The sequence below is a fragment of the Crotalus tigris genome, unplaced genomic scaffold (assembly GCF_016545835.1).
Source record: "Crotalus tigris isolate CLP2741 ecotype Arizona unplaced genomic scaffold, ASM1654583v1 scf7180000024363.772921, whole genome shotgun sequence".
NCBI classification, from domain to species: Eukaryota; Metazoa; Chordata; class Lepidosauria; order Squamata; family Viperidae; genus Crotalus; species Crotalus tigris.
Genome location: NW_024100531.1, coordinates 270,173 through 291,274, shown reverse-complemented (window position 1 = coordinate 291,274; position 21,102 = coordinate 270,173). Strand labels below are relative to the sequence as shown.

Sequence of the window (21,102 nt, the reverse complement as noted above, 5' to 3'; positions counted from 1 at the left end):
GAAAAGGGGGAAAAAAATGGCGGACTGCGTTGTTTGGCGACCCCCGTGAAATGGTCGTTCGACCCCAAATGGGGTCCCGACCCACAGGTTGAGAACCACTAATCTAATGTAAATGAGATTCATGCATTTGGCTCATTAATATCGGTCTCGGTTGGCAGTTTTCTCTTCTGTCCATTGATTTACAGACTACTTAAGGTGCCAGATTCTCCTCGCCACCCTTTATAATTCTCCTTGCCCGCTTCTCTGGCCATAGAACATGACAGCCTCACTGGGGAACAGCACTTTGCAAATGCTACTCCATGATTGATAAAGAACCTTTGCAGTATTTGTACACACACAACACACACAGACACAGACACGCACACAGGTGAACTGAAGTCTTACTAGGCAAAGTACCTTTGTGGTCTCGGTGCAATAACCAAAAAAAAAAAAATGCAATGGTGTCTTTGATTGGGTTGCCTTTGATTTAAATGGTCAGTATATTTAGGAAGATCATTAAGGAAGGAATGGAAAATAATGGCGAATCATATCTTGTAAAAAAAACATGGTGTATGACACATTTTCTTCTGGGTAATGTTTGTAGAAAGAACATTGTAGTCAAGATTCATAGAATCAGAGGGATAGAAAGGATCTTGGTGGTCTTTTAGTCCAAAACCCAAGGTCTTCTAATCCAATCTTCAAGTATTCTGGTTCAACCCCAAGTCTAGTCCAAATCCTGGTCTTTTAGTTCAAAGCCAGGTCTTCTGATTCAACCCCCAAAGTCTTCTAGTCCACACCCAGGTCTTCTAATTCAAATCCAGGTCTTCTAGTCCACACCCAGGTCTTCTTGTCCACCAACAGATCTTCCAGTCCAACTCCTAGGCCAGGGGTGGTGAACCTATGGCACGGGTGCCAGAGGCGGCATTCAGAGCCCTCTCTGTGGGCACATGCGCTGTCGCCCCAGTCCTAGGTCTTCAGCTGGGTTTTATAAAACCTTTTCGTTTTAGGCCTCCGCCACTGTGTGCAAAAAAAAAAAAAAAGGTTCAATCAGTCAATTTCAACTTCTCGCGGGAAAAAAAAGATCTTGCAAAGTTGGAATTGATTGATTGAACTTTTTAGTCCCACCCAGTCTGTCGTTACCACTGCGGCCACGCCCACCCAATGGACCACGCCCAGCCAATGGCCCTTACCCACCCGGCACTCGACGATGCATAAGTGGATTTTGGGTTGCAGTTTGGGCACTCAGTCTCTAAAAGGTTCGCCATCACTGCCCTAGGCCTTCTAGCCCAATCCCAGGTTTTTTTTTGTCAAACTCCTAGATTAGTGGTGGCGAACCTATGGCACGGTGCCAGAGGTGGCACTCAGAGCCCTCTCTGTGGGCACGCAGGCCGTCGCCCCAGTCCTAGGCCTTCAGCTGGGTTTTATAAAACTTTTTTGCTTTAGGTCTCCACTGCTATGCAAAAAAAAAAAAAAGATTCAATCAGTCAATTTCAACTTCTCGTGGGAAAAAAATGGCAAAGTTGGAATTGATTGATTGAACTTTTTAGTCCCACCCAGTCTGTCGTTACCACTGCAGCCACGCCCACCCAATGGACCACGCCCAACCAATGGCCCATACCCACCCGGCACTCGACGATGCATAAGTGGATTTTGGGTTGCAGTTTGGGCACTCAGTCTCTAAAAGGTTCGCCATCACTCTCCTAGGTCTTCTAGTACAACCCCCAGGTCTTCTTGTCAAACTCCCAAGTCTTCTAGTCCAATCCCAGGTCTTCTTTTGTCCAACTCCAGGTCCTTCAGTCCAGCTCCCCAAAGTCCTCTAGTCCAACTCCCAAAGTCTTCTAGTGCAACCCCAGGTCTTCTTATCCAGCCCCCAGATCTTCTGATCCAATCCCAAAGGTCTTCTAGTCCAATTCCACAAGGAACAAGAAAGTGGCTCTTTTAAGTGAGCAAGGGAAGTGCTGAGGTCCCAGGGAGCCCTAAAGGCAGATTCAGAATAATCCTTGCTACACAGGAAAAGTCTGTAAAGCAGAGATAGACAAATCGTATCTCTTGATGATCTTCTAGCTTGGAATATCCAAGATTACCCGATCAACATCAGCAGCGAATTAGTCATTTCAGAGCAGTGTTAACTGCTTGCAGTTGAGTCCATTTTAGTCTTTGCTGGACTATCTGCCTCTGTTTTAACTAACCCCCCACAACTTCTAAAATAGAGGTCTTCAAACTTGGCCCTTTGATGACTTGTGGACGCCTGACTGAGGAATTCTGGAAGTTGAAGTCCACAAGTCATAAAAGGGCCAAGTTTGAAGACCCCTGTTCTAAAAGTATTGAGAACATTGGTTTTGCACCTTCCAGTAATTTCACTATAACATTGCAAACTTGTTTACATTTTCACAACTTGGAGTTCTCCTTTAGAGCAGCGTTTCTCAACATTTGAGTGACGGCGACCCCCATCACACGAACGTGCTGCGCATGCGCGGCACCGCCCCATGTGCGGCGCGCATGCGCGGCACCGCCCCCATGCGCAGTGTGCACGCGCGCCGCCGCCCCCTGAGGGGGGGAAATGGCGGATCGCATTGTTTGGCGACCCCCGTAAAATGGTCGATCGACCCCAAATGGGATCGCGACCCATAGGTTGAGAACCGCTGCTTTAGAGAGAAATCCAGGGTGATTCAGAGCAGGTCAAAGGAAATGTTATTTTTTAAAAGAATTGTAGCGTCCCATCCTTCCTATAGCAGGACATTCAACCAAGTCCAGCCTGAATAACTTAGTCCAGGGGTCTTCAGACTTGGCCCATTGATGACTTGTGGACTTCAACTCCCAGAATTCCTCAGCCAGTGTGCCTGGCTGAGGAATTCTGGGAGTTGAAGTCCACAAGTCATCAAGGGGCCAAGTCTGAAGACCCCTGACTTAATAAAAGAAAAGTCTGCAAACAAGTAGAATGGGTGTCCCTTGCCCCTTCTTTACAAAGCCACTTTTGTGCAAGAGAATGGCAAACGAGCCACCCGAGCCCAGAGCAAACCTCTCAACACATCAGGGTCAACCTTCTAAACAAACCACCATCTCCATCTCTTAACGCTCCAAGCTAAATCTATTCCCCAGGGCTCCCCATTGTTTGACTTGGAGAGTCTCCATTGTCCTCTCCCCTCGTCCTCCGAAATCGTATTTGCTTAGCTTCCAAGTCAGACAAAAAAACCTCTTGTGTTTCCAAGACTTCTTGAGCTGTGTTTTACTTGAGCTGCGTTTATCATCCCAGTTTTTCAGTGACAGCTAGGACTTGATAGGTTAGTATCTCTGACGGTATCAGCAAGATTGCAAGGCAGTAAGAATAACAGAGCTGGAAGGGACCTTGGAGGTCTTCTAGTCCAGCCCCCCCCCCCGGGCTCAAGCAGGAGACCCAAGACCATTTGAGACAAACAGCTGTTTCTTAAAAACCTCCAGCGATGGAGCACCCACAACTTCTGGAGGCAATTTGTTCCACAGATTAATTGTTTACGCTGTCAGGGAGATTTCTCCTTAGTTCCAGAGTCACATATTCCACATTTGATGACTCGGAGTATGTTATGCGACTTAGTAGAAAGATACTGTAAGATAAGATAACCTTTATTGGCATTTTTTACTATGACCACACTGGCCCACATTAAAAATACAATTCTGTTGCCTGCTCCCAAAAGAAAATATATACCTACCCATACACATACATGACACACATATACAGATGCTATATACATAGATAGATTGATTGATAGATAGAGGTAGGTAGGTAGGTAGATAGATATATAGATAGATGGAAGATAGATAGATAGATAGATAGATATAGAAAGAGATATATCTCTATATAAATAAATATATATATATATATTGTGTGTGTGTGTGTGTGTGTGTGTGTGTGTGTGTATGTATGTATGGAGTCCTCTGCTCTAGAAGTTGTGGGTGCTATCACTGGAGGTTTTTAAGAAGAGATTGGACAACCATTTGTCTGGAATGGTATAGTTTTCCTGCTTGAGCGGGGGTGGGGGGGTTGGACTAGAAGACCTCTGAGGTCCCTTCCAAGTCTATTGTCTATAAGGGTGTTGAGAACCTACAGGCACCGTGTTCCTTGAACTAAAGCTACCATCATGCCTATTATTGTAATCTGAGTTTGTTCTGTGCCATCAGTAAAATCCATTACACACTTTCGACTGAAAACAGAGTTGAGAACAGAATTAGATAGGGGAAGAATTGCAATTTGCATTCCTCTCTCTCTCTCTCTCTCTCTCTCTCTCTCCCTCCCTCCCTCCCTCTCTCCCTCTTTCTCTCTCTCTCTCTCTGTGTCTCTCTCTGTGTCTCTCTCTTTCTCTCTCTCTCTCTCTCTCCCCTCTCTCTATCTCTCCCCCCTCTCTATCCCTCTCTCTCTCTCCCTCTCTCTCTGTCTCTCTCTCCCCCTCTCTCTGTCCCTCCCTCTCTCTCTCTCTTTCTCTCTCCCTCCCCCCTCTCTCCCCCCCCTCTCTCTGTCTCTCCCTCCCTCCCTCCCTCCCTCTTTCTTTCTCTCTCTTTCTCTCCCTCTCTCTCTCTGTCCCTCCCTTCCTCCCTCTCTCTCTCTCTATCTCTCTATCTCACTCTCACTCTCTCTCTTTGTCATCCTGACTATATGGACGATAAAATGCGCACAAGCCTAAATTATAAATAGAAGAGGCAAGGAAAAAAAAAAAGAAGAACTTGCATCATTAATGAATACGTCAAGAGATTCTGCAAAAGCAGAACTTAAAAACATTTGCTCACATCAAAGTGGAGAGCGATCAAAAAGCTGCATGTTTCCCTGAAGGCTTTCATAGAAAACCAAGGGAAGAGGGGGAAAAAAAATTAAAATAAAGGAGGAAAGGGGTAAAAGAAAAAGAAAAGAAAGAAATTGGTTCCGCTTTTGTTATGGTGGATTATGGTAAAAATGAAAATTAATGTAAACAGATGGAAGATAACAATATATTAAAAGCGTGCAGTTTATATAGCTTGGAGGAAGATGCTAATTGCGAAAAACCACGGGAGAGTTGCAATCCCGGCTTCGTTTGTCTTGTCTTTTCAGTATTTATAAAGGCCAAATGGAATTTGGGGTTGGCGGTTCGGAAAATAGCACATTGCAAAGATAGACGTGACCCACTAAAAACATTTTCTATTTTAGTGACGAGTGGAATTTAAAAAAAAAAAGTGTACCTTTGGGAACTGAGCTAATAAGATAGTCCTCGACTTAGGACCACGATTGAGCCCAAAATGTATGTTGCTGAGTGAGATATTTGTTAGGTGAGTTTTGCCCCATTTTACGACCTTCCTTGCCACAGTTGTTAAGTGAATCATTGACATTTTTCAGCTAGCCACACAGTTGTTGAGTAAATCGGGCTTCCCCTGCTGACTTTCTTGTCCCAAATGTTAACGGAATCACTGCAGTTGTTAAGTGAGTAGCACGGTTGTTAAGTGAATCTGGCTCCCCCCATTGACTTTGCTTGTCAGAAGGTCGCAAAAGGGGATCACGTGACCCCGGGACACTGCAACCGTCATAAATATGAACCAGGGGTGCCTTTCAAGGATGAAACTTTGGCAGCTATGTCCAGTGGTGGGATTCAAATATGTAAACAACCAGTTCTCTGTGTGGATGCCACTTCCGGAAGTCCATTCTGGGCTTGGGCAACAAAAAATTAGCTACCGGTTCTGCCGAACTGGTGGGAACTGGCTGAATCCCACCACTGGGTATCGGGTGTCCTGCTTGAGCAGGGGGAGGTGGACTAGAAGACCTCCAAGGTCCCTTCCAACTCTGTTATTCTGTCCTATGTAAAATAGAAGGGAAAATAATTGGTGCACAGGTGTATTATAGCCACTGGAAACCTGAGTGCCCCTGGACAAAAACTCTCATTTGCCTTCTGGGGTACTGACGTTAAAATTTGGGACTGTAGTTTATTTTTCAGATGGTCTAGACCAGGGGTAGGCAACCTTGTCTCTTTTATGACTCGTGGACTTCAACTCCCAGAATTCCTGAGCCAGCATGGCTCAGCTTGGAAACCTCTCCCTGTCCCCTCAGCATGGCTGGCTCAGGAATTCTGGGAGTTGAAGTCATAAAAGAGCCAAGGTTGCCTCACTCTGGGCTAGGCCTAGGCTGCTTTATGACTCGTGGACTTCAACTCCCAGAATTCCTGAGCCAGCATGGCTCAGCTTGGAAACCTCTCCCTTTCCCCTCAGCATGGCTGGCTCAGGAATTCTGGGAGTTGAAGTCCACGAGTCATAAAAGAGCCAAGGTTGCCTACCCTGACTCTAGACATTATTCTGACTGACTCCCAGGTAGTTTAATTTATCCTTCAGGGTCAAGAGCCTTAGGAGTAAATAAGTCAATGGCTTAACTCCTGCCTGAAATCAAAGTTAACCTACAATTGCTATTGTTTCACCTTAAAATACACTTTACCCAAAGGACAAGCTTCCAGCGTGCTTGGAAATCATATGTTCAGAAAACCTTTGTGGCTAAATTGATTTTTTTTTTTCCTCAAAGGTTTAGACCTACCACCTTATTCAATCTTATAATGGCTTGTTTAAGTCACAAATGTTACTCTGAATGTCGTTGGAGGTTACAGTAAAGCTGACTGTAAGGAAGACCGGTGGGATTAAACTTCTTTTTAAACTTTAAAAAGCTTTGTACAAGCAGTTGTTGGGCAAATTAATAAAACATATGGGATTTATGAGTATGCTATACTGAAAAGGACCTATTGCTCCCACTAATGTGGCCAACGCAAACTGGCGTTTCACATCTAAATATGACAAGGAAATGCCAGAAATAAATATTATTTTCATCTGGGTATAAATCCTTGCAAAAATATTAAAGGTAGCCTGTTTTCTAAGCAAGAAATATTGACGGAGGGTGCAAAAGGCAGGAATTAAAGATACACACACACACACACAGAGAGAGAGAGAGAGAGAGAGAGAGAGAGAGAGAGAGAGAGAGAGAGAGAGAGAGAGAGAGAGAGAGAGAGAAACTAAATTATACCCACCACTATAAAAGTTAAAGGACATAACCAGGACAGATGACAGGAAACTCAAATTAAAAAGGAACAGTAGTTTACCTATAAATTAAAAACTATTTAAAGATTAAGGGGAGGGGAAACAAATGGCCTCCCACCGCCATTTACAAAATATATTTCAGACCCTGCATTTTAAAGACTGCTGTTTATAAAGTGGGTCTTGAGTTTTTAGAGTGCAAACTCACTCATGTGGAACTGAAAGGGACTTTTTTGATTTTTGATTGCAACCCTGATCCTCCTTTGAAACCAGATGTGTGGTTTCAATAGGATGTCTCATTTGTCATTACAACTTACAACACACTTTGTTTAGTGACAGCATTTAGTGTTTAGTGTTCAGAGTTAACAACAGCACTGAAAAACGTTTCCTTGTGAGCGTTTTTTCCACAAAGCCATTGCAGCGTCCCCGCGATCACGTGATCAAAATTCAGACGCTTGGCAACTGACTCGTACTTATGACCATTGCAGTGTCCCTGGGGGGGGTCACACGATCCCCTTTTGTGACCTTCTGACAAGTTAAGTCAAGGGGTGGGAAGCCAGATTCACTTAACAACCGGGTGACTAATGTATCAACTGTGGTGATTTGCTTAACAACTTGGGCCCTTCATGACGTGTGGACTTCTAACTCCCAGAATTCCTCAGCCAGCGTGCCTGCCTGAGGAATTCTGGGAGTTGAAGTCCACAAGTCATAAAAGGGCCAAGTTTGAAGGCCCCTGAGGTAAAGAATGTCTGTTTGTGGGACTTGCACAAGGACGGGTGTGAATTCAGTAGCCTCCTTCTCACATTATGACCAGAACAGAGCTTGACCCTTGTGGACGTAAGCTGTAACAATCATAAAATGATTTCACAACCTGTTTTGCGGCAGTTGTTAAGCAAACACTGCAATTTTCGGGACAGAGCGTAGAGCAGGGACAGGGACAGTTTTTGGGCACTCGGTCTCTGAAAGGTTTGCCATCACTGTACTAGAATGTATTATATTACAATACAATACAATGCAATACAATGCAATACAATACAATAATAGAAGCACCAGATTATACCCCTGTTTGCCCCTCTGCGAACAGCATAGAGATATCGCCAAGGGGATTATCTGACTGTCAGAACAGTCTTGGGATGGAAGGAATGGATAAGAAGAAGCAACCTTAGATCTAAGGCAGTGGTTCTCAACCTGTGGGTCGGGACCCCATTTGGGGTCGAACGACCATTTCACGGGGGTTGCCAAACAACGCAGTCCGCCATTTTTTTCCCCCTTTTCCTTAGCTGTGCTACTCCCTTTTATTCTATTGGCTTTTGAAAGCCAATAGAATAGACTCTCTTGAATAGAGTCTGATTCTATTGGCTTTCAAAAGCCAATAGGAATTGTCCAGGCTGTCTCTGCCCTGCTGAGCCCGCCAAAAGTCCCATTCTGCAAACGGTGCTGCACCAGTTGAGTAGTCCTCGACTTACGACCGGTTGAGGAGTCCTCGACTTACGACCGGTTGGGGGTCGCAGCATTAAAAAGGTTGAGAACCACTGATCTAAGGAGATCCTCTTTGTTTTCCCCACACTTTCTCCTTTCAGATTAGATCAAAGCCAGTTGCAAAATTGCTGAGGGCTGCAAAGGGGGGTCTTCTAGGCTAGGAAGAATATTTCTCAGCTAAAATATTGGAGGACCAGACAGAAGTCAAGAGTTTAATCAGTCACCTCAGGAACTTTCCAGCTTCTTATTCGCCCTCTTAATTCCAGAGGGATAAAAATCTTCTTCTGGATTTTTCCAGTCTCGGGGTCTGAAGTGAGGCCCTTGACCTCAGATGTGGACACAGGAGGCAGTTAGAAAGATCATTTTGAGAGTAAGTCACAGCTGGAGTGCAGGGTTCAAATGGGAACATACCGCAAAGATAGTTCCCTTGGTATATTCTCTGTTTTAAGGTGGTCCTCGACTTATAGCCACAATGGAGCCCAAAGTTTCCGTCGCGAAGCGAGACAGCTGTGAAACTAATTTTGCCCCATTTTACGACCTTTCTTGCCACAGCTGTTAAGCGAGTCGCCGCCGTGGTTAAATCCATCACACAGTTTTTAAATGAATTTGGCTTCCCCACAGACTTGGCTTGTCCGAAGGTGAACGCCGCCCTAACTTCGAACGGTCATTAAATGAGCAGTCGTTAAATGAAAAGCAAGGATTAATCGTAGATTCTGACACAATCATCCTTGCCTCGTATAAATCCTTGAACTGGTGGAAACCTGCAGCCAGAGGAAGAATTTCTGTTCAGTTTTGTTAATAGGTCAAAAGCCAGGAGGAAAAAAAAAAATCCTGCACTAAAAAGCAGCATATGTTCCAGTCTTTATAAATAGAAATAATGCTTCCATCCTAATTACGATCACGATCAAACCAAATGCCACTTGCATGGATTAATATAGGAAACATTAACCTTAAAGTATTAAGGCTGCTAAATGTTCGCTGAAGCTTACTCAGTTAAATGTTCATTTAATTGGACTGGATCCCTTTGAACTGCAAAGGATGATGTTTTATATTAGTAAGCTCATGTTATTTGGGGGGTCATGTAGCGTTTCTGATATTAGAGCAACTGATGTATCCTATAATAAGATAAGAGACTTTTTGTAGTTATCCCCAGCTTCTTGGATGTTTGTGCAGCCCACGTCTTACAAATAGTCCTCGCTTTACGGCCGTTCGTTTAACAACGGTCCAGAATTACAGCGGCCTCAGAAAAGGTGATTTGCAAAATGTCACCCTCCCTCCTCAAGGTCACATGACCACAACCAGTTTTCATTTACGACCAGTTGCAGCATACCATAGTCATGTAATTGCAATTTGTGTGTCATTTTTATTTTCTTTTAACTGGTTTCTGGCATTTTTTGGGTCAGTTTCCAGTATTTGTTTGTCGGTTTCTGGAAAACCCGCCCATTCAGAGAAGTGGATTCACTTAACAACCATACGATTCACTTCACTTCAATCTGCTTTGCTTAATGACCTTAGTGATTTGCTTAATAACCACTATAAAAATGGCTGGAAAGTGAGATTCAGTCCCATGGTGCTCGACTTTTCACAAAAATTCCAGTCACAATTGTGGTTATACGTCGAGGGCTTCCTGTAGTAGTATTTACATAAGCATTTTTATTAAAAAAAACTATTATTTTAATGAGCTTTTTGACTAAGCTAATTTGACTAAGCACCTCTCTTAGTTCCTTTCCATTTTAATTTATTTGGTTCAATGACTGTTATTGTGTGTCTTCCTGAGGTAATGACAGCTGTTTTTGTGCTGCTTACTTTGATTTATTTCTTTTATTAAATTTAAAGGCTTACATTTTAAAAAGGTACAGCTGATGAAAGCCGATGCGGTTTAGCAAGCTGTAGAGCTGTGATGCGTTGCTAATACAGTTAGATAAATAATTTTATCAGTCGGTCACACTCAGACTATCCTAAAGCCAAGAGTTTATGAGGATCTGATGTTTAGTTTTGCCATTTTTCCTTCTTAGAGTAGAACTTAAAGTTTCTTTCTTCATGCATGACCATCTTGCTGAAATTAGATATTGTTTCTATGCCCAGGCTTATAAACATTTTAAGCTCTAGTAATCCGAAATCGCTATTCCTAGCCCATAACTTTTTAACTCTGATTTTTAAGGTGTAAATCAATGCTTCTCAAATTTGGCAACTTTAACGTGTGTCTAGTGCAGGGGTAGGCAACCTTAGCTCTTTTATGACTCGTGGACTTCAACTCCCAGAATTCCTCAGCCAGCATGGCTCAGCTTGGAAACCTCTCCCTTTCCCCTCAGCATGGCTGGCTCAGGAATTCTGGGAGTTGAAGTCCACGAGGCATAAAAGAGCCAAGGTTGCCTACCCATGGTCTAGTGCATTCTGGGGGTTGAAGTCCACACACGTTAAAGTTGCCAGGTTTGGGGAACACTGCTCTAAATGTTCGTTTTTTTCTATTTTTAAATTAAATAGATTTTCATGCTTATTACAGGTAGTTCTTGACTTATAACCATTTGTTTAGTGACTGTTCAAAGGTTCAACAGCGCAGAAAATGGTGACTTACGACTGTTTTTCACACCTACGACCATTGCAGCATTCCCGTGGTCACCTGATCAAAATTCTGACGCTTGGCAACTGACTCATATTTATGACGGTTGCAGCTTCCCAGGGTCACCTGTTCCCCTTTTGTGACCTTCTGACGAGCAAAGTCCATGGGGAAGCCAGATTCATTTAACGACTGTGTTAGTAACTTAATGACTGCAGTGACTCACTTAACAACTATGGCAAGAAAGGTCGTAAAATGGGGAAAAGCTCGCTTAACAACTGTCTCACTTAGCAACAGAAATTTTGGACTCAGTTGTGGTTATACGTTGAGGACCACCTGTAGTTTAGATATCCCCTCCCCTTGACTTAGGGCTAAGATTTTGGCTTAGCGTTTTATGTTCTTACTGTAGTTAGTTTGTTCTGTACTTTTGCTGGGTTGTGCTGTTTTACATTGTTCACTTGTAGGACTGAGGCTTCTATAACACCCCGCATTGGTCTTGTCCTATTGCTGTTTTAGTTTACACCTACTTTTGTGTGTATGCGGGTCTTTGCAGGAATAAAATGGATTTATGGAGCTGTTCTTCATAGGTGCTTGATAATGCAGAGAAAGGAGTTTAATGCTCACAATTTATACATTTTTTGGGTTGAGCAGTTCCTTTGCATTCATTCAGAGGGTCCCTGGTTCTGTTGCATGTACAGAGTTCTTGGGCATATCAAGGAGGGTATTTGTTTTCTCTTGGAAACCATGGAGTGCTTCTGTCAGTTTATTTCTTTATTTTCAAAAACAGTTCAAGGCGGCGAACATACCCAACGCACCTCGCTACAAGTATTTTCCTCACAATGACCACCCTATGAGGTGGGTTGGGCTGAGAGACAGGGACTGGCCCAAAGTCACTCAGCCTGTTTTTCATGCCTAAGGCGGGATTAGAACTCACAGTCTGCTGCTGATTGGCCCCAAGTCACTCAGCCAGATTTCGTGCCTAAGGCGGGACTAGAACTCATCGTCTCCTGCTGATTGGGCCAAAGTCACTCAGCCAGATTTCTTGCCTAAGGCGGGACTAGAACTCACCGTCTCCTGATGATTGATTCATAGTCACCCGTTCAGAGGTCATGCCTAAGGCGGGACTAGAACTCACAGCCTCTTGCTTTCTGGCCTGATGCCTGAGACGCTAGACCAAAGGGGCTCTCAGTTGGTGAACATCATGGATCAGTGGTCCTTAATGGATGTAATGAACCTTCTTAGATGCATTGTCTATGGAGATTCTCCATCTAGGTCCTGGTTGTCCCAAAGGTGCTTTTTCACGAGGCCACTGGACTTTCTTGTTTTTCCTTTGAAGACATTTCGCTTCTCATCCAAGAAGCTTCTTCAGCTCTGATTGGATGGTGGGGAATGGAAGGATTTATATTTCTTGCAGACAGTTGGTCATTTGCATCCTTTTAGAACAGGGGTGTCAAACCCGCGACTTTTTCCCCATTGCCGGAGCTGGGATGGGCATGGTTTCCTGTTTTAGAGAGTCGCTGAGGCCACCTGGAGGTTTATCTGTCTCCTCAGGGTCACCTGAGTGGTGCAAATGGATGTGGAGCCTTCTTGGAACTGCGGAAAGGGCTGTGTTGTAGAGCTGCAGAATCATCCTGCAGAAAGCACAGCTCCACACACAATCCTTTCAGCGGTTCCAAGAGGACTCCACACCCATTTGAACCACTCGGGTGACCCTAAAGACACAGAAAACCTCCCAATGGCCTCAATGACTCTTCAAAAGAATGCAAATGACCAATGGTCTGCAGGGAGTATAAATCCTTCCATTCCCCACCATTCAGTCAGAACCTGAAGAAGCTTCTTGTATGAGAAGCGAGACATCTTCAAAACAACAACAACAACAAGAAAGTCCAGTTGCCTCCTGAAGACTCTTAGATGCATTATGTTTGCTACATCACCGGCCTAAGCTGTGACTTCCCTTTTCCAGGACATTTTGATCAGATTGCCTCCCGCATCCTGTTTTGTTGACGTGGAAGAAACCGACCAAGAGGGCCATGGATGTGAAAGACAGGAAGCCATACCGTTCTTTGACCAAACGCTGCGATGCTGAACGCCGCTACACCAGCTCCTCCGCAGAGAGCGAGGACAGCAAAATCCCTCAGAAGTCATACAGCTCCAGCGAGACTCTGAAAGCTTATGACCAGGATTCCAGAATGATCTACGGCAATCGGGTTAAAGACATGGTACCCCAAGAAGCAGACGAGTACTGTCGAACAGGTAGGTAGGAGCTACTCAAAGCAATAATGTAGCCTTTTTTTTTAATAGCCAGGCTGTGGCTTGTCTGATTAAGAAGATTAAACAAGCCACCATTGTGAGGCTCTCCAAATCTAGAAAGACGTGTGGAGTTACTTCTTAGCAGTTCCCTTAACTATTCCTCACCGATGGACAGAAATCAAATTAAAGCAACTACTTGCTTCATTAAAAAGATATAGATAGTCCTCAACTTAACAACAGTTCACTTAGTAACCCGGCACTGAAAAAAGCAATTTATGACCATTTTTCACACTTACGACTGTTGCAGCATCCCCAAGGTCACGTGATTTGTTTTAATAAAGTTTTTATTAATTTTTTCATACAATTCAGCAGTACTTTTTCAACAAACCTATTGTCTGAGTTTATCATTCACTAATACAAATTTAATTCCTAATCCTTTATCCTTTTCTCCAGCCATTGATAAAATAAGTCCCAAGTTTGAAAGTATTCTGTTTCTTCTTTTTCTTTCAACCTCAAAGTAAGTCTGTCCATTTCTGCACATTCTAGTATTTTTTTTTACTTATTTCTTCCTCTGGTGGTATTTCTTCATTTATCCAGTGTTGTGCGAATATGATTCTTGCCACTGTTATCACATGTAAAATCAAGCATATATTTTGTTTATCAATCTTTTCTGGCATTATGCCTAATTAAAAAAAAGTTCAGGTTTAAAATCTACATGTTTTCCCAACATCTTTTCTAGCCAAGTATGTATTTTTGTCCAATACCTCTTTATTTTAACACACGTCCACCATACATGGTAATATGTACCTGACTTGTGTTTACATTTCCAACGTCTCTCTGATATATTTTTAAACATTTTTGCTAATCTTGCTGGTGGCAAGCGCCATCTATAAAACATTTTATATAAATTTTCTTTGTAAGAAGTTGACATTGTCAATTTATAATTTTTTTCCCACAAATTTTTGTCATTTTTCTAAATCTACATTATATCCAAAATTCCTTGCCCATGTTATCATCGTTTCTTTAACTTGTTCGTTTTCCATTTTCAACTTCAATAAAAGGTTATAGGTTTTCTTAATTAATTTCTCATCAGAGGTTAATCATGTCTGATCAAACAAAATCTGTTCTTTATAAAAAGTCCATACAGTTTAACATCTTTTATTGTATCTAACTTGCAGGATAGATCAATACCCTGATTTTCCATCTCTTGTTTAGATTTTAAATTCCCCATGGCCACGTGATTTACATTTGGGTGGTGACAGCTTACATTTATGATGGTTGCGGTGTCCTGGACACATGTGATCCCCTTTTTGCAACCTTCTGACAATGGGGAAGCCAGATTCACTTAACAACCGTGTTACTGATTTAACAACTGCAGTGATTCACTGAACACATGTGGCAAGAAAAGTCATAAAAATGGGGCAAAACTCACTTAATAACTGCCTCATGTAGCAACAGAAATTTGGGGCCGAGTTGTGGTTGTAAGTCAAAAAACTACCTGTATTTGTATAGGGCAGGGATAGGCAACCTTGGCTCTTTTATGACTTGTGGACTTCAACTCCCAGAATTCCTCAACCAGCAGGGGGAACTATGGCCCCTTCATGACTCGGGGACTTCAACTCCCAGAATTCCTCAACCAGCAGGGGGAACTATGGCCCCTTCATGACTCGGGGACTTCAACTCCCAGAATTCCTCAACCAGCAGGGGGAACTATGGCCCCTTCATGACTCGTGGACTTCAACTCCCAGAATTCCTCAACCAGCAGGGGGAACTATGGCCCCTTCATGACTCGTGGACTTCAACTCCCAGAATTCCTCAACCAGCATGGGGGAACTATGGCCCCTTCATGACTTGGGGACTTCAACTCCCAGAATTCCTGAGCCGGCGTGGCTCAGCTTGGAAACCTCTCCCTTTCCCCTCAGCATGGCTGGCTCAGGAATTCTGGGGGTTGAAGTCCAGGAGTCATAAAAGAGCCAAGGTTGCCTACCCCTGGACTATAGGTACAGAAAAGTAATAAAAAACGTTTTGGGAAGAGAGAGAGAGGCAGAGACAGACAGACAATTTAGTGAAGACAGCTGCTGCCATCTAGATGTGAGAGATTGTGAAAAGATAGTGAAGGAAACAGGAAATTCAAAGGAACGAGAGAGGATAGAGGATTTGTCTCCTAAAAAAGCAGCTCAAACTTCAGTGGTGGATGCTGAAAGTCCCAGGAAAGAGAGACAAAGATTTTCTAGAGGGATTTAAAGATCTAAAGAAGAAGAAGAAGAAGGAGGAGGAGGAGGAGGAGGAGGAGGAGGAGGAGGAGGAGGAGGAGGAGGAAGGAAGGAGGAAGAAGAAGAAGAGAAGAAGAAGAAGAAGAAGAAGAAGAAGAAGAAGAAGAAGAAGAAGAAGAAGAAGAAGATTGGAAGTTCCTATTGAAATATCCACAATTCTGAACTTTCTCCTCTAAATTATTTATTTATTTATTACCCGCCTTTATTATTTTTACAAACAACTCAAGGTAGGGAACATGTCTAACATATCTTCCCTCTATTTTCGTCACCACAACCCTGTGAGATAGGTTGGGCTGAGAGAGAGAGGGTCTGGCCCAAAGTGACCCAGCCGGCTTTCATGCCTAAGGCAGGACTAGAACTCACTGTCTCCTGGAGATTGGCCCAAAGTCACCCAACTGGCTTTCATGCCTAAGGCAGGACTAGAACTCACCGTCTCCTGGAGATTGGCCCAAAGCCACCCAGCTGGCTTTCATGCCTAAGGCAGGACTAGAACTCACCATCCCCTGGTGATTGGCTCAAAGTCACCCAGCCGGCTTTCATGACTAAGACAATTTCTTTATCTTTGTGTGAACTAGGGAGGGGTTTATCTACACCATTTACTCATATTAAATTCAATTCTCTGTGAGTAAGATGTGAGGTCTCTAAATTTGTCAAAGAAAGGAAGGAAGGAAGGAAGGAAGGAAGGAAGGAAGGAAGGAAGGAAGGAAGGAAGGAAGGAGAAAAGCAATCTTCTGTAAGTAAGATATGTGGTCTCTAAATTTGACAAAAAAGAAAGAAAAAGATAGAAAGAAAGAAAAAAGAAAAATAAATACAGGCAGTCCTCAACTAATGACCATAACTGATCGTGGCTGAGGAATTCTGGGAGTTGAAGTCCACAAGTCATGAAGGGGCCACAGTTCCCCCATGCTGGCTGAGGAATTCTGGGAGTTGAAGTCCACAAGTCATGAAGGGGCCATAGTTTCCCCCATGCTGGCTGAGGAATTCTGGGAGTTGAAGTCCACAAGTCTTAAAGTTGCCACGTTCAGAGACCCCTGTTCTAGAGCAATGTGGCCTGCTGATTAATGTATTGGATCAGCCTCAGGAAGGCCTAAGACCAAGTCCATTATCAGTCACGGAAATCCATTGGCTTATCTGAGACCGATCTCCTCATCCCAGCCTACCTCATAAGAGTGTTATGGGCTTTGGAGTGCGGAGATGACACCATGATGGGCAAGTTCTCATTGTGGGTTATTGTACGTGGCATTGTTCCTCCCGTGCCCTGAACAACGCAGCGGTAGAATTTTTGATCAAATAAAAACATGAAGTTTCCAGAAGGAGGGAGATTAATTCTAGCTGAAGCGCCATGTCTGCTTTTCAGATAATTCAGTTTTCTATACGTTCAACTGGCTGTCCAAACCTGTGCTCAGCTGTGAGGTGACGAATTGAAAATAGCTGTTTGTTTTTAACAAGAGCCAGAAATATTACCTGGATTAATTGGTTTTCGGCTTGCTTTTTGTGTTCTCCAACAGATTGGAACAACTGGCAATCTGGTTTAGTTAATTAAACGGGTGGATGATTCACCCACACCTTCCTACCTCTTCTGTACTAGCTATAGTCTCCAAAAGCTGATTGGCATATTGTATGTGTGAATGTGTGTTTTGGATCAACCCCTTTTTTCTACCTTCAACAATATACTATCTCCTTCAACAGTATAATATTTATAGCTCGGGGCTGAACTGAAGAGTCCCTGATGCTCTTTAAGCTTGATGGCAAGCCACTAGTATATAAATGTAAGAGAAAAGTCGTTTCCCGTGTAGCACTGATGATGTTACCAAGTTTGGTAATGAAACGTCTGCAAGAAAACAGTCAAGCTCAGAGAGCACCAAGGATCCCACAGTCCTCCTCCTCCTTCTTCCTCCTCCTTTCTCCTTCTTCCTCCTCCTCCTCCTCCTCCTCCTCCTCCTCCTCCTCCTCCTCCTCCTCCTCCTCCTCCTCCTCCTCCTCCTCCTCCTCCACAAACGCCATTCCCTTCTAGCAGTGTTTATTTCCTGGCCGTAGCCCTTGGTTAGTTAGTTGGGACTGAATCATTTTATTGGTGTCTGGTTCTAACCTTCCATACACCCTTCCGAGTTACTGCTATAAGAGGGACCACTATACAGGCAGTGGTGGAATTCAAATATCTGAACAATCGGGTCTCTTATTCCAGGGCTTTTCAACCAGTGGTACAGGTACCACCTGTGGTACATTGACACCTGGCAGGTGGTACGCGACCATCTTAGAAAAGTGATTCATATTTATGACGGTCACAGTGTCCCAGGGTCAGGTGAAGTGACCAAAACCTGCTGCAACCACCCAGCAGACGGGGGAATAAAAACCAAACACCCCCCCACCCCCACCGCCAATCCTCAACAGAAATGCTCACAACAATGAAAACCTCGGACAGGAGGAAGAGCGCGGCCGGGTGGGCAGGCAGGTGTTTTGCTCGGCTGTGCCTTGGGGGGACACTTTTTTCAGTGCCATTGTAACTTCGAACAGTCACTAAGCGAACTGTTGTAAGTCGAGGACTACCTGTACTTTATCACTTTTTTTTTTTTTTGATCATCAAGTTTTTGACACCTTGCTAGGCGACTGGTGGTACTCGGATGTTGCCATATCCTAAAAGTGGTACAATGGGTGAAAAGGTTGAAAAGCCCTGTCTTATTCGATGCAGGCCTGGGCCTCTGAGGCCTAGAATGGACTTCCGGAAGTGGCATCCACGCACTTCCAGCAGACCATTCTAGGCCTGGGAGGCATCCTCCAGGCCTCCAAGGCCTAGACTGGACTTCTGGAAGCCAGCTGGTTCTCCGAATGCAGCAAAATTTAGCTACCAGTTCTACCGAACCGGTGCGAACCAGCTGAATCCCATCCACTGTATACAGTTAGTCCTCTACTTACGACCACAACCGAGCCCAAAATTTCCACCGCTAAGTAAAACATATGTTAAGTGTGCTTTCCTCCCCCCCTTTTATGACCTTTCTGGCCACAGTTGTTAAGTGAATCACGGCAGTTGTTAAGTGAGAAACACGGCGGCTAAGCAAATCTGACTCCCCCCATTGACTTTGCTTGTCAGAAGGTCGCAAAAAAGGGGATCACGTGGACCTCGGGGCACTGCAACCGTCGTAAATAGGAACCGAATTTTGATCAGGTGACCATAGGGATGCCAGAACCTGTTGTGTGAAAAAAATAGTCATAAGTCATATTTTTTTCCCTTTGTTACTTTGAACCTTTACTAAACAAATGGTTGTAAACCAGGGGTTCTCAACCTTGGCAACTTTAAGACTTGTGGACTTCAATTCCCAGAATTCTGGGAGTTGAAGTCCACAAGTCTTAAAGTTGCCAAGGTTGAGAACCCCTGTAAATGTAAATTGACGACTAGCTGCATGTACCTTTAAATCAATCAATCAATAAATGACTAAATAAATAAGATTTGTTTAATAAATAAATAAATAATGGCATTTTCCTTGTTTTAATCAAAATGGCTGGGTTTACGTGTGTCCGGGTTGAGAGGGACTGTGGATGGAGAACGCATCGCTTAAGCCAGTGTTTCTCAACCTTGACAATTTTAAGGCACGTGGACTTCAACTCCCAGAATTCCACAGCCAGCAATGCTGGCTGTGGAATTCTGGGAGTTGAAGTCCACATACCTTAAAATTGTCAAGGTTGAGAAACACTAGCTTAAGCCAACGGGCCCCTTGATCAGTTCAGCTTCAGCCAATCTGCACGCTTGAGTCGTTCTCGTTCTTCTTGCCATTCAATATCGCAAGAAGTGGGAAACGTGAACTTCTGCGCCATCTCTGATTACAGATCGTCGCCTAATCCCAAAGGTGTCTTTTTTTTCAGGAGGCAAGTGGACGTTCTTGTTTTTTCTTGGAAGACGTATCGCTTCTCATCCAAGAAGCTTCTTCAGCTCTGACTGGAGGGTGGGGGGAAATGAAAGGATTTATACTCCTTGCAGACAGCTGGTCATTGGCCTTCTTTCAGAGCATTGTTGAGGCCACTTGGAGGTTTTTGCTTTTGAAGACAGTGAAGTCCACATTTTGGACAGAGGGGATCGCTGGTTTGAAAGAGGGGTCAGAGAGGCCATCTGTGTCCAAGCTGAACAGCCATCTCTCAACAAAGGGGGAGGGATACGACACCACCTATCTCCAGTCTACACCACAGTCCTTTTAGGCAGTTCCAAGAAGTTCCAAGTAGTGTGGAGCCTTCAGTTCCAAGAAGGCTCCACACCCATTTGCACCACTCAGGTAACCTTGAGGACACAGATAAACCTCCAGGTGGATAAACTTCAACGACTCTCTAAAACAGTGGTTCTCAACCTGTGGGTCGAGACCCCATTTGGGGTCGAACGGCCATTTCACGGGGGTCGCCAAATAACGCAGTCCGCCATTTTTTCCTCCTTTTCCTTAGCTGTGCTACTCCCTTTTATCTCCCTCTCTTGAATAGAGTCTAATTCTATTGGCTTTCAAAAGCCAATAGGAATTGTCCAGGCTGTCTCTGCCCTGCTGAGCCCGCCAAAAGTCCCATTCTGCAAACGGTGCTGCACCAGTTGAGTAGTCCTCGACTTAGGACCGGTTGAGTAGTCCTCGACTTGTGACCAGTTGGGGGTCGCGGCATTAAAAAGGTTGAGAACCACTGCTCTAAAAGAAGGCAAATGACCAGCTGTCTGCAAGGAGTATAAATCCTTCCATTCCCCACCACTCACTCAGAACCTGAAGAAGCTTCTTGGATGAGAAGCCAAACGTCCTCAAAGAGAAAAAAGAAAGTCCAGTTGCCTCCTGAAAAAAGCGTCTTTGGGACAACCATGACTTGGATGATGGAGAACCTCCATAGACATGGTCACCTAATGCTTTGAGTTCTTCCTCCTGTCCTCCTGTCCAGGAACCAACTTTTCTTTACAAGAACTGGGCTTTGAAGATGTCTCGCCGCCCCACGGGACTTTATACCGGACTGACTTAGGAGTGCCCCACGGCAGCTACTCCATCAGCGCTGGCTCCGACGCCGATACAGAAACAGACGCCATCATGTCTCCAGAACACCCGGTGCGGTTGTGGGCCCGCAGCACCAAGTCCGGCCGTAGCTCCTGTTTATCCAGCAGAGCCAACTCCAATCTTACCTTGACCGACACAGAACACGACAACACAGAAACAGGTAAGAAAAAGCGTCAGCCGGATTCCGTTGTGTGTGTGGTTTTTTTTTTTTTTTTGCAAGAGAGACCTTTCTCTCAAGGGAGTCCTCAGCAGGAGTCCAAAAAGTCAAGATGGCGGCTGCCATCCCACGGTTGCAGTCATCCCTTTGACTTTGTCATGAGGGACGTCCTGCTTTTGACCCATTTCTGTTCCTTTTGTGTCTTTGCATGCAATGTGTGTGTGAGTGGTTCAGGTGTTCGGTTATACCTCTGGCACATTTGATGTGAGTTGCGGGAAAATGGAGGAAGAAAAGTCATCATTCTCGTCAAAAATGGCACATCCCGTTTAGAGAAAATGACTAAAAACATATAGATTTTAAAGCCAGAATTGTTTGTGTTAGGCATAATAGTAG

At 44.1% G+C, this 21,102-nt stretch overlaps 1 protein-coding gene across 10 annotated transcripts in view; it reads left to right on the top strand.

Annotated features, from left to right (window-relative positions):
- The window catches only part of LOC120301006 (teneurin-4-like), a 612,847-nt gene that overhangs the window by 324,645 nt on the left and 267,100 nt on the right, over positions 1–21,102 (top strand). For all 10 annotated transcript variants that reach the window (XM_039327639.1, XM_039327638.1, XM_039327645.1 and 7 more), the window contains exons 4-5: positions 12,987–13,276; positions 20,443–20,712. In XM_039327639.1, coding sequence (XP_039183573.1) covers positions 13,054–13,276; positions 20,443–20,712 — 493 coding nt within the window. In that variant the 5' untranslated portion in view covers positions 12,987–13,053. The remainder of the gene's footprint in view (positions 1–12,986; positions 13,277–20,442; positions 20,713–21,102) is intronic.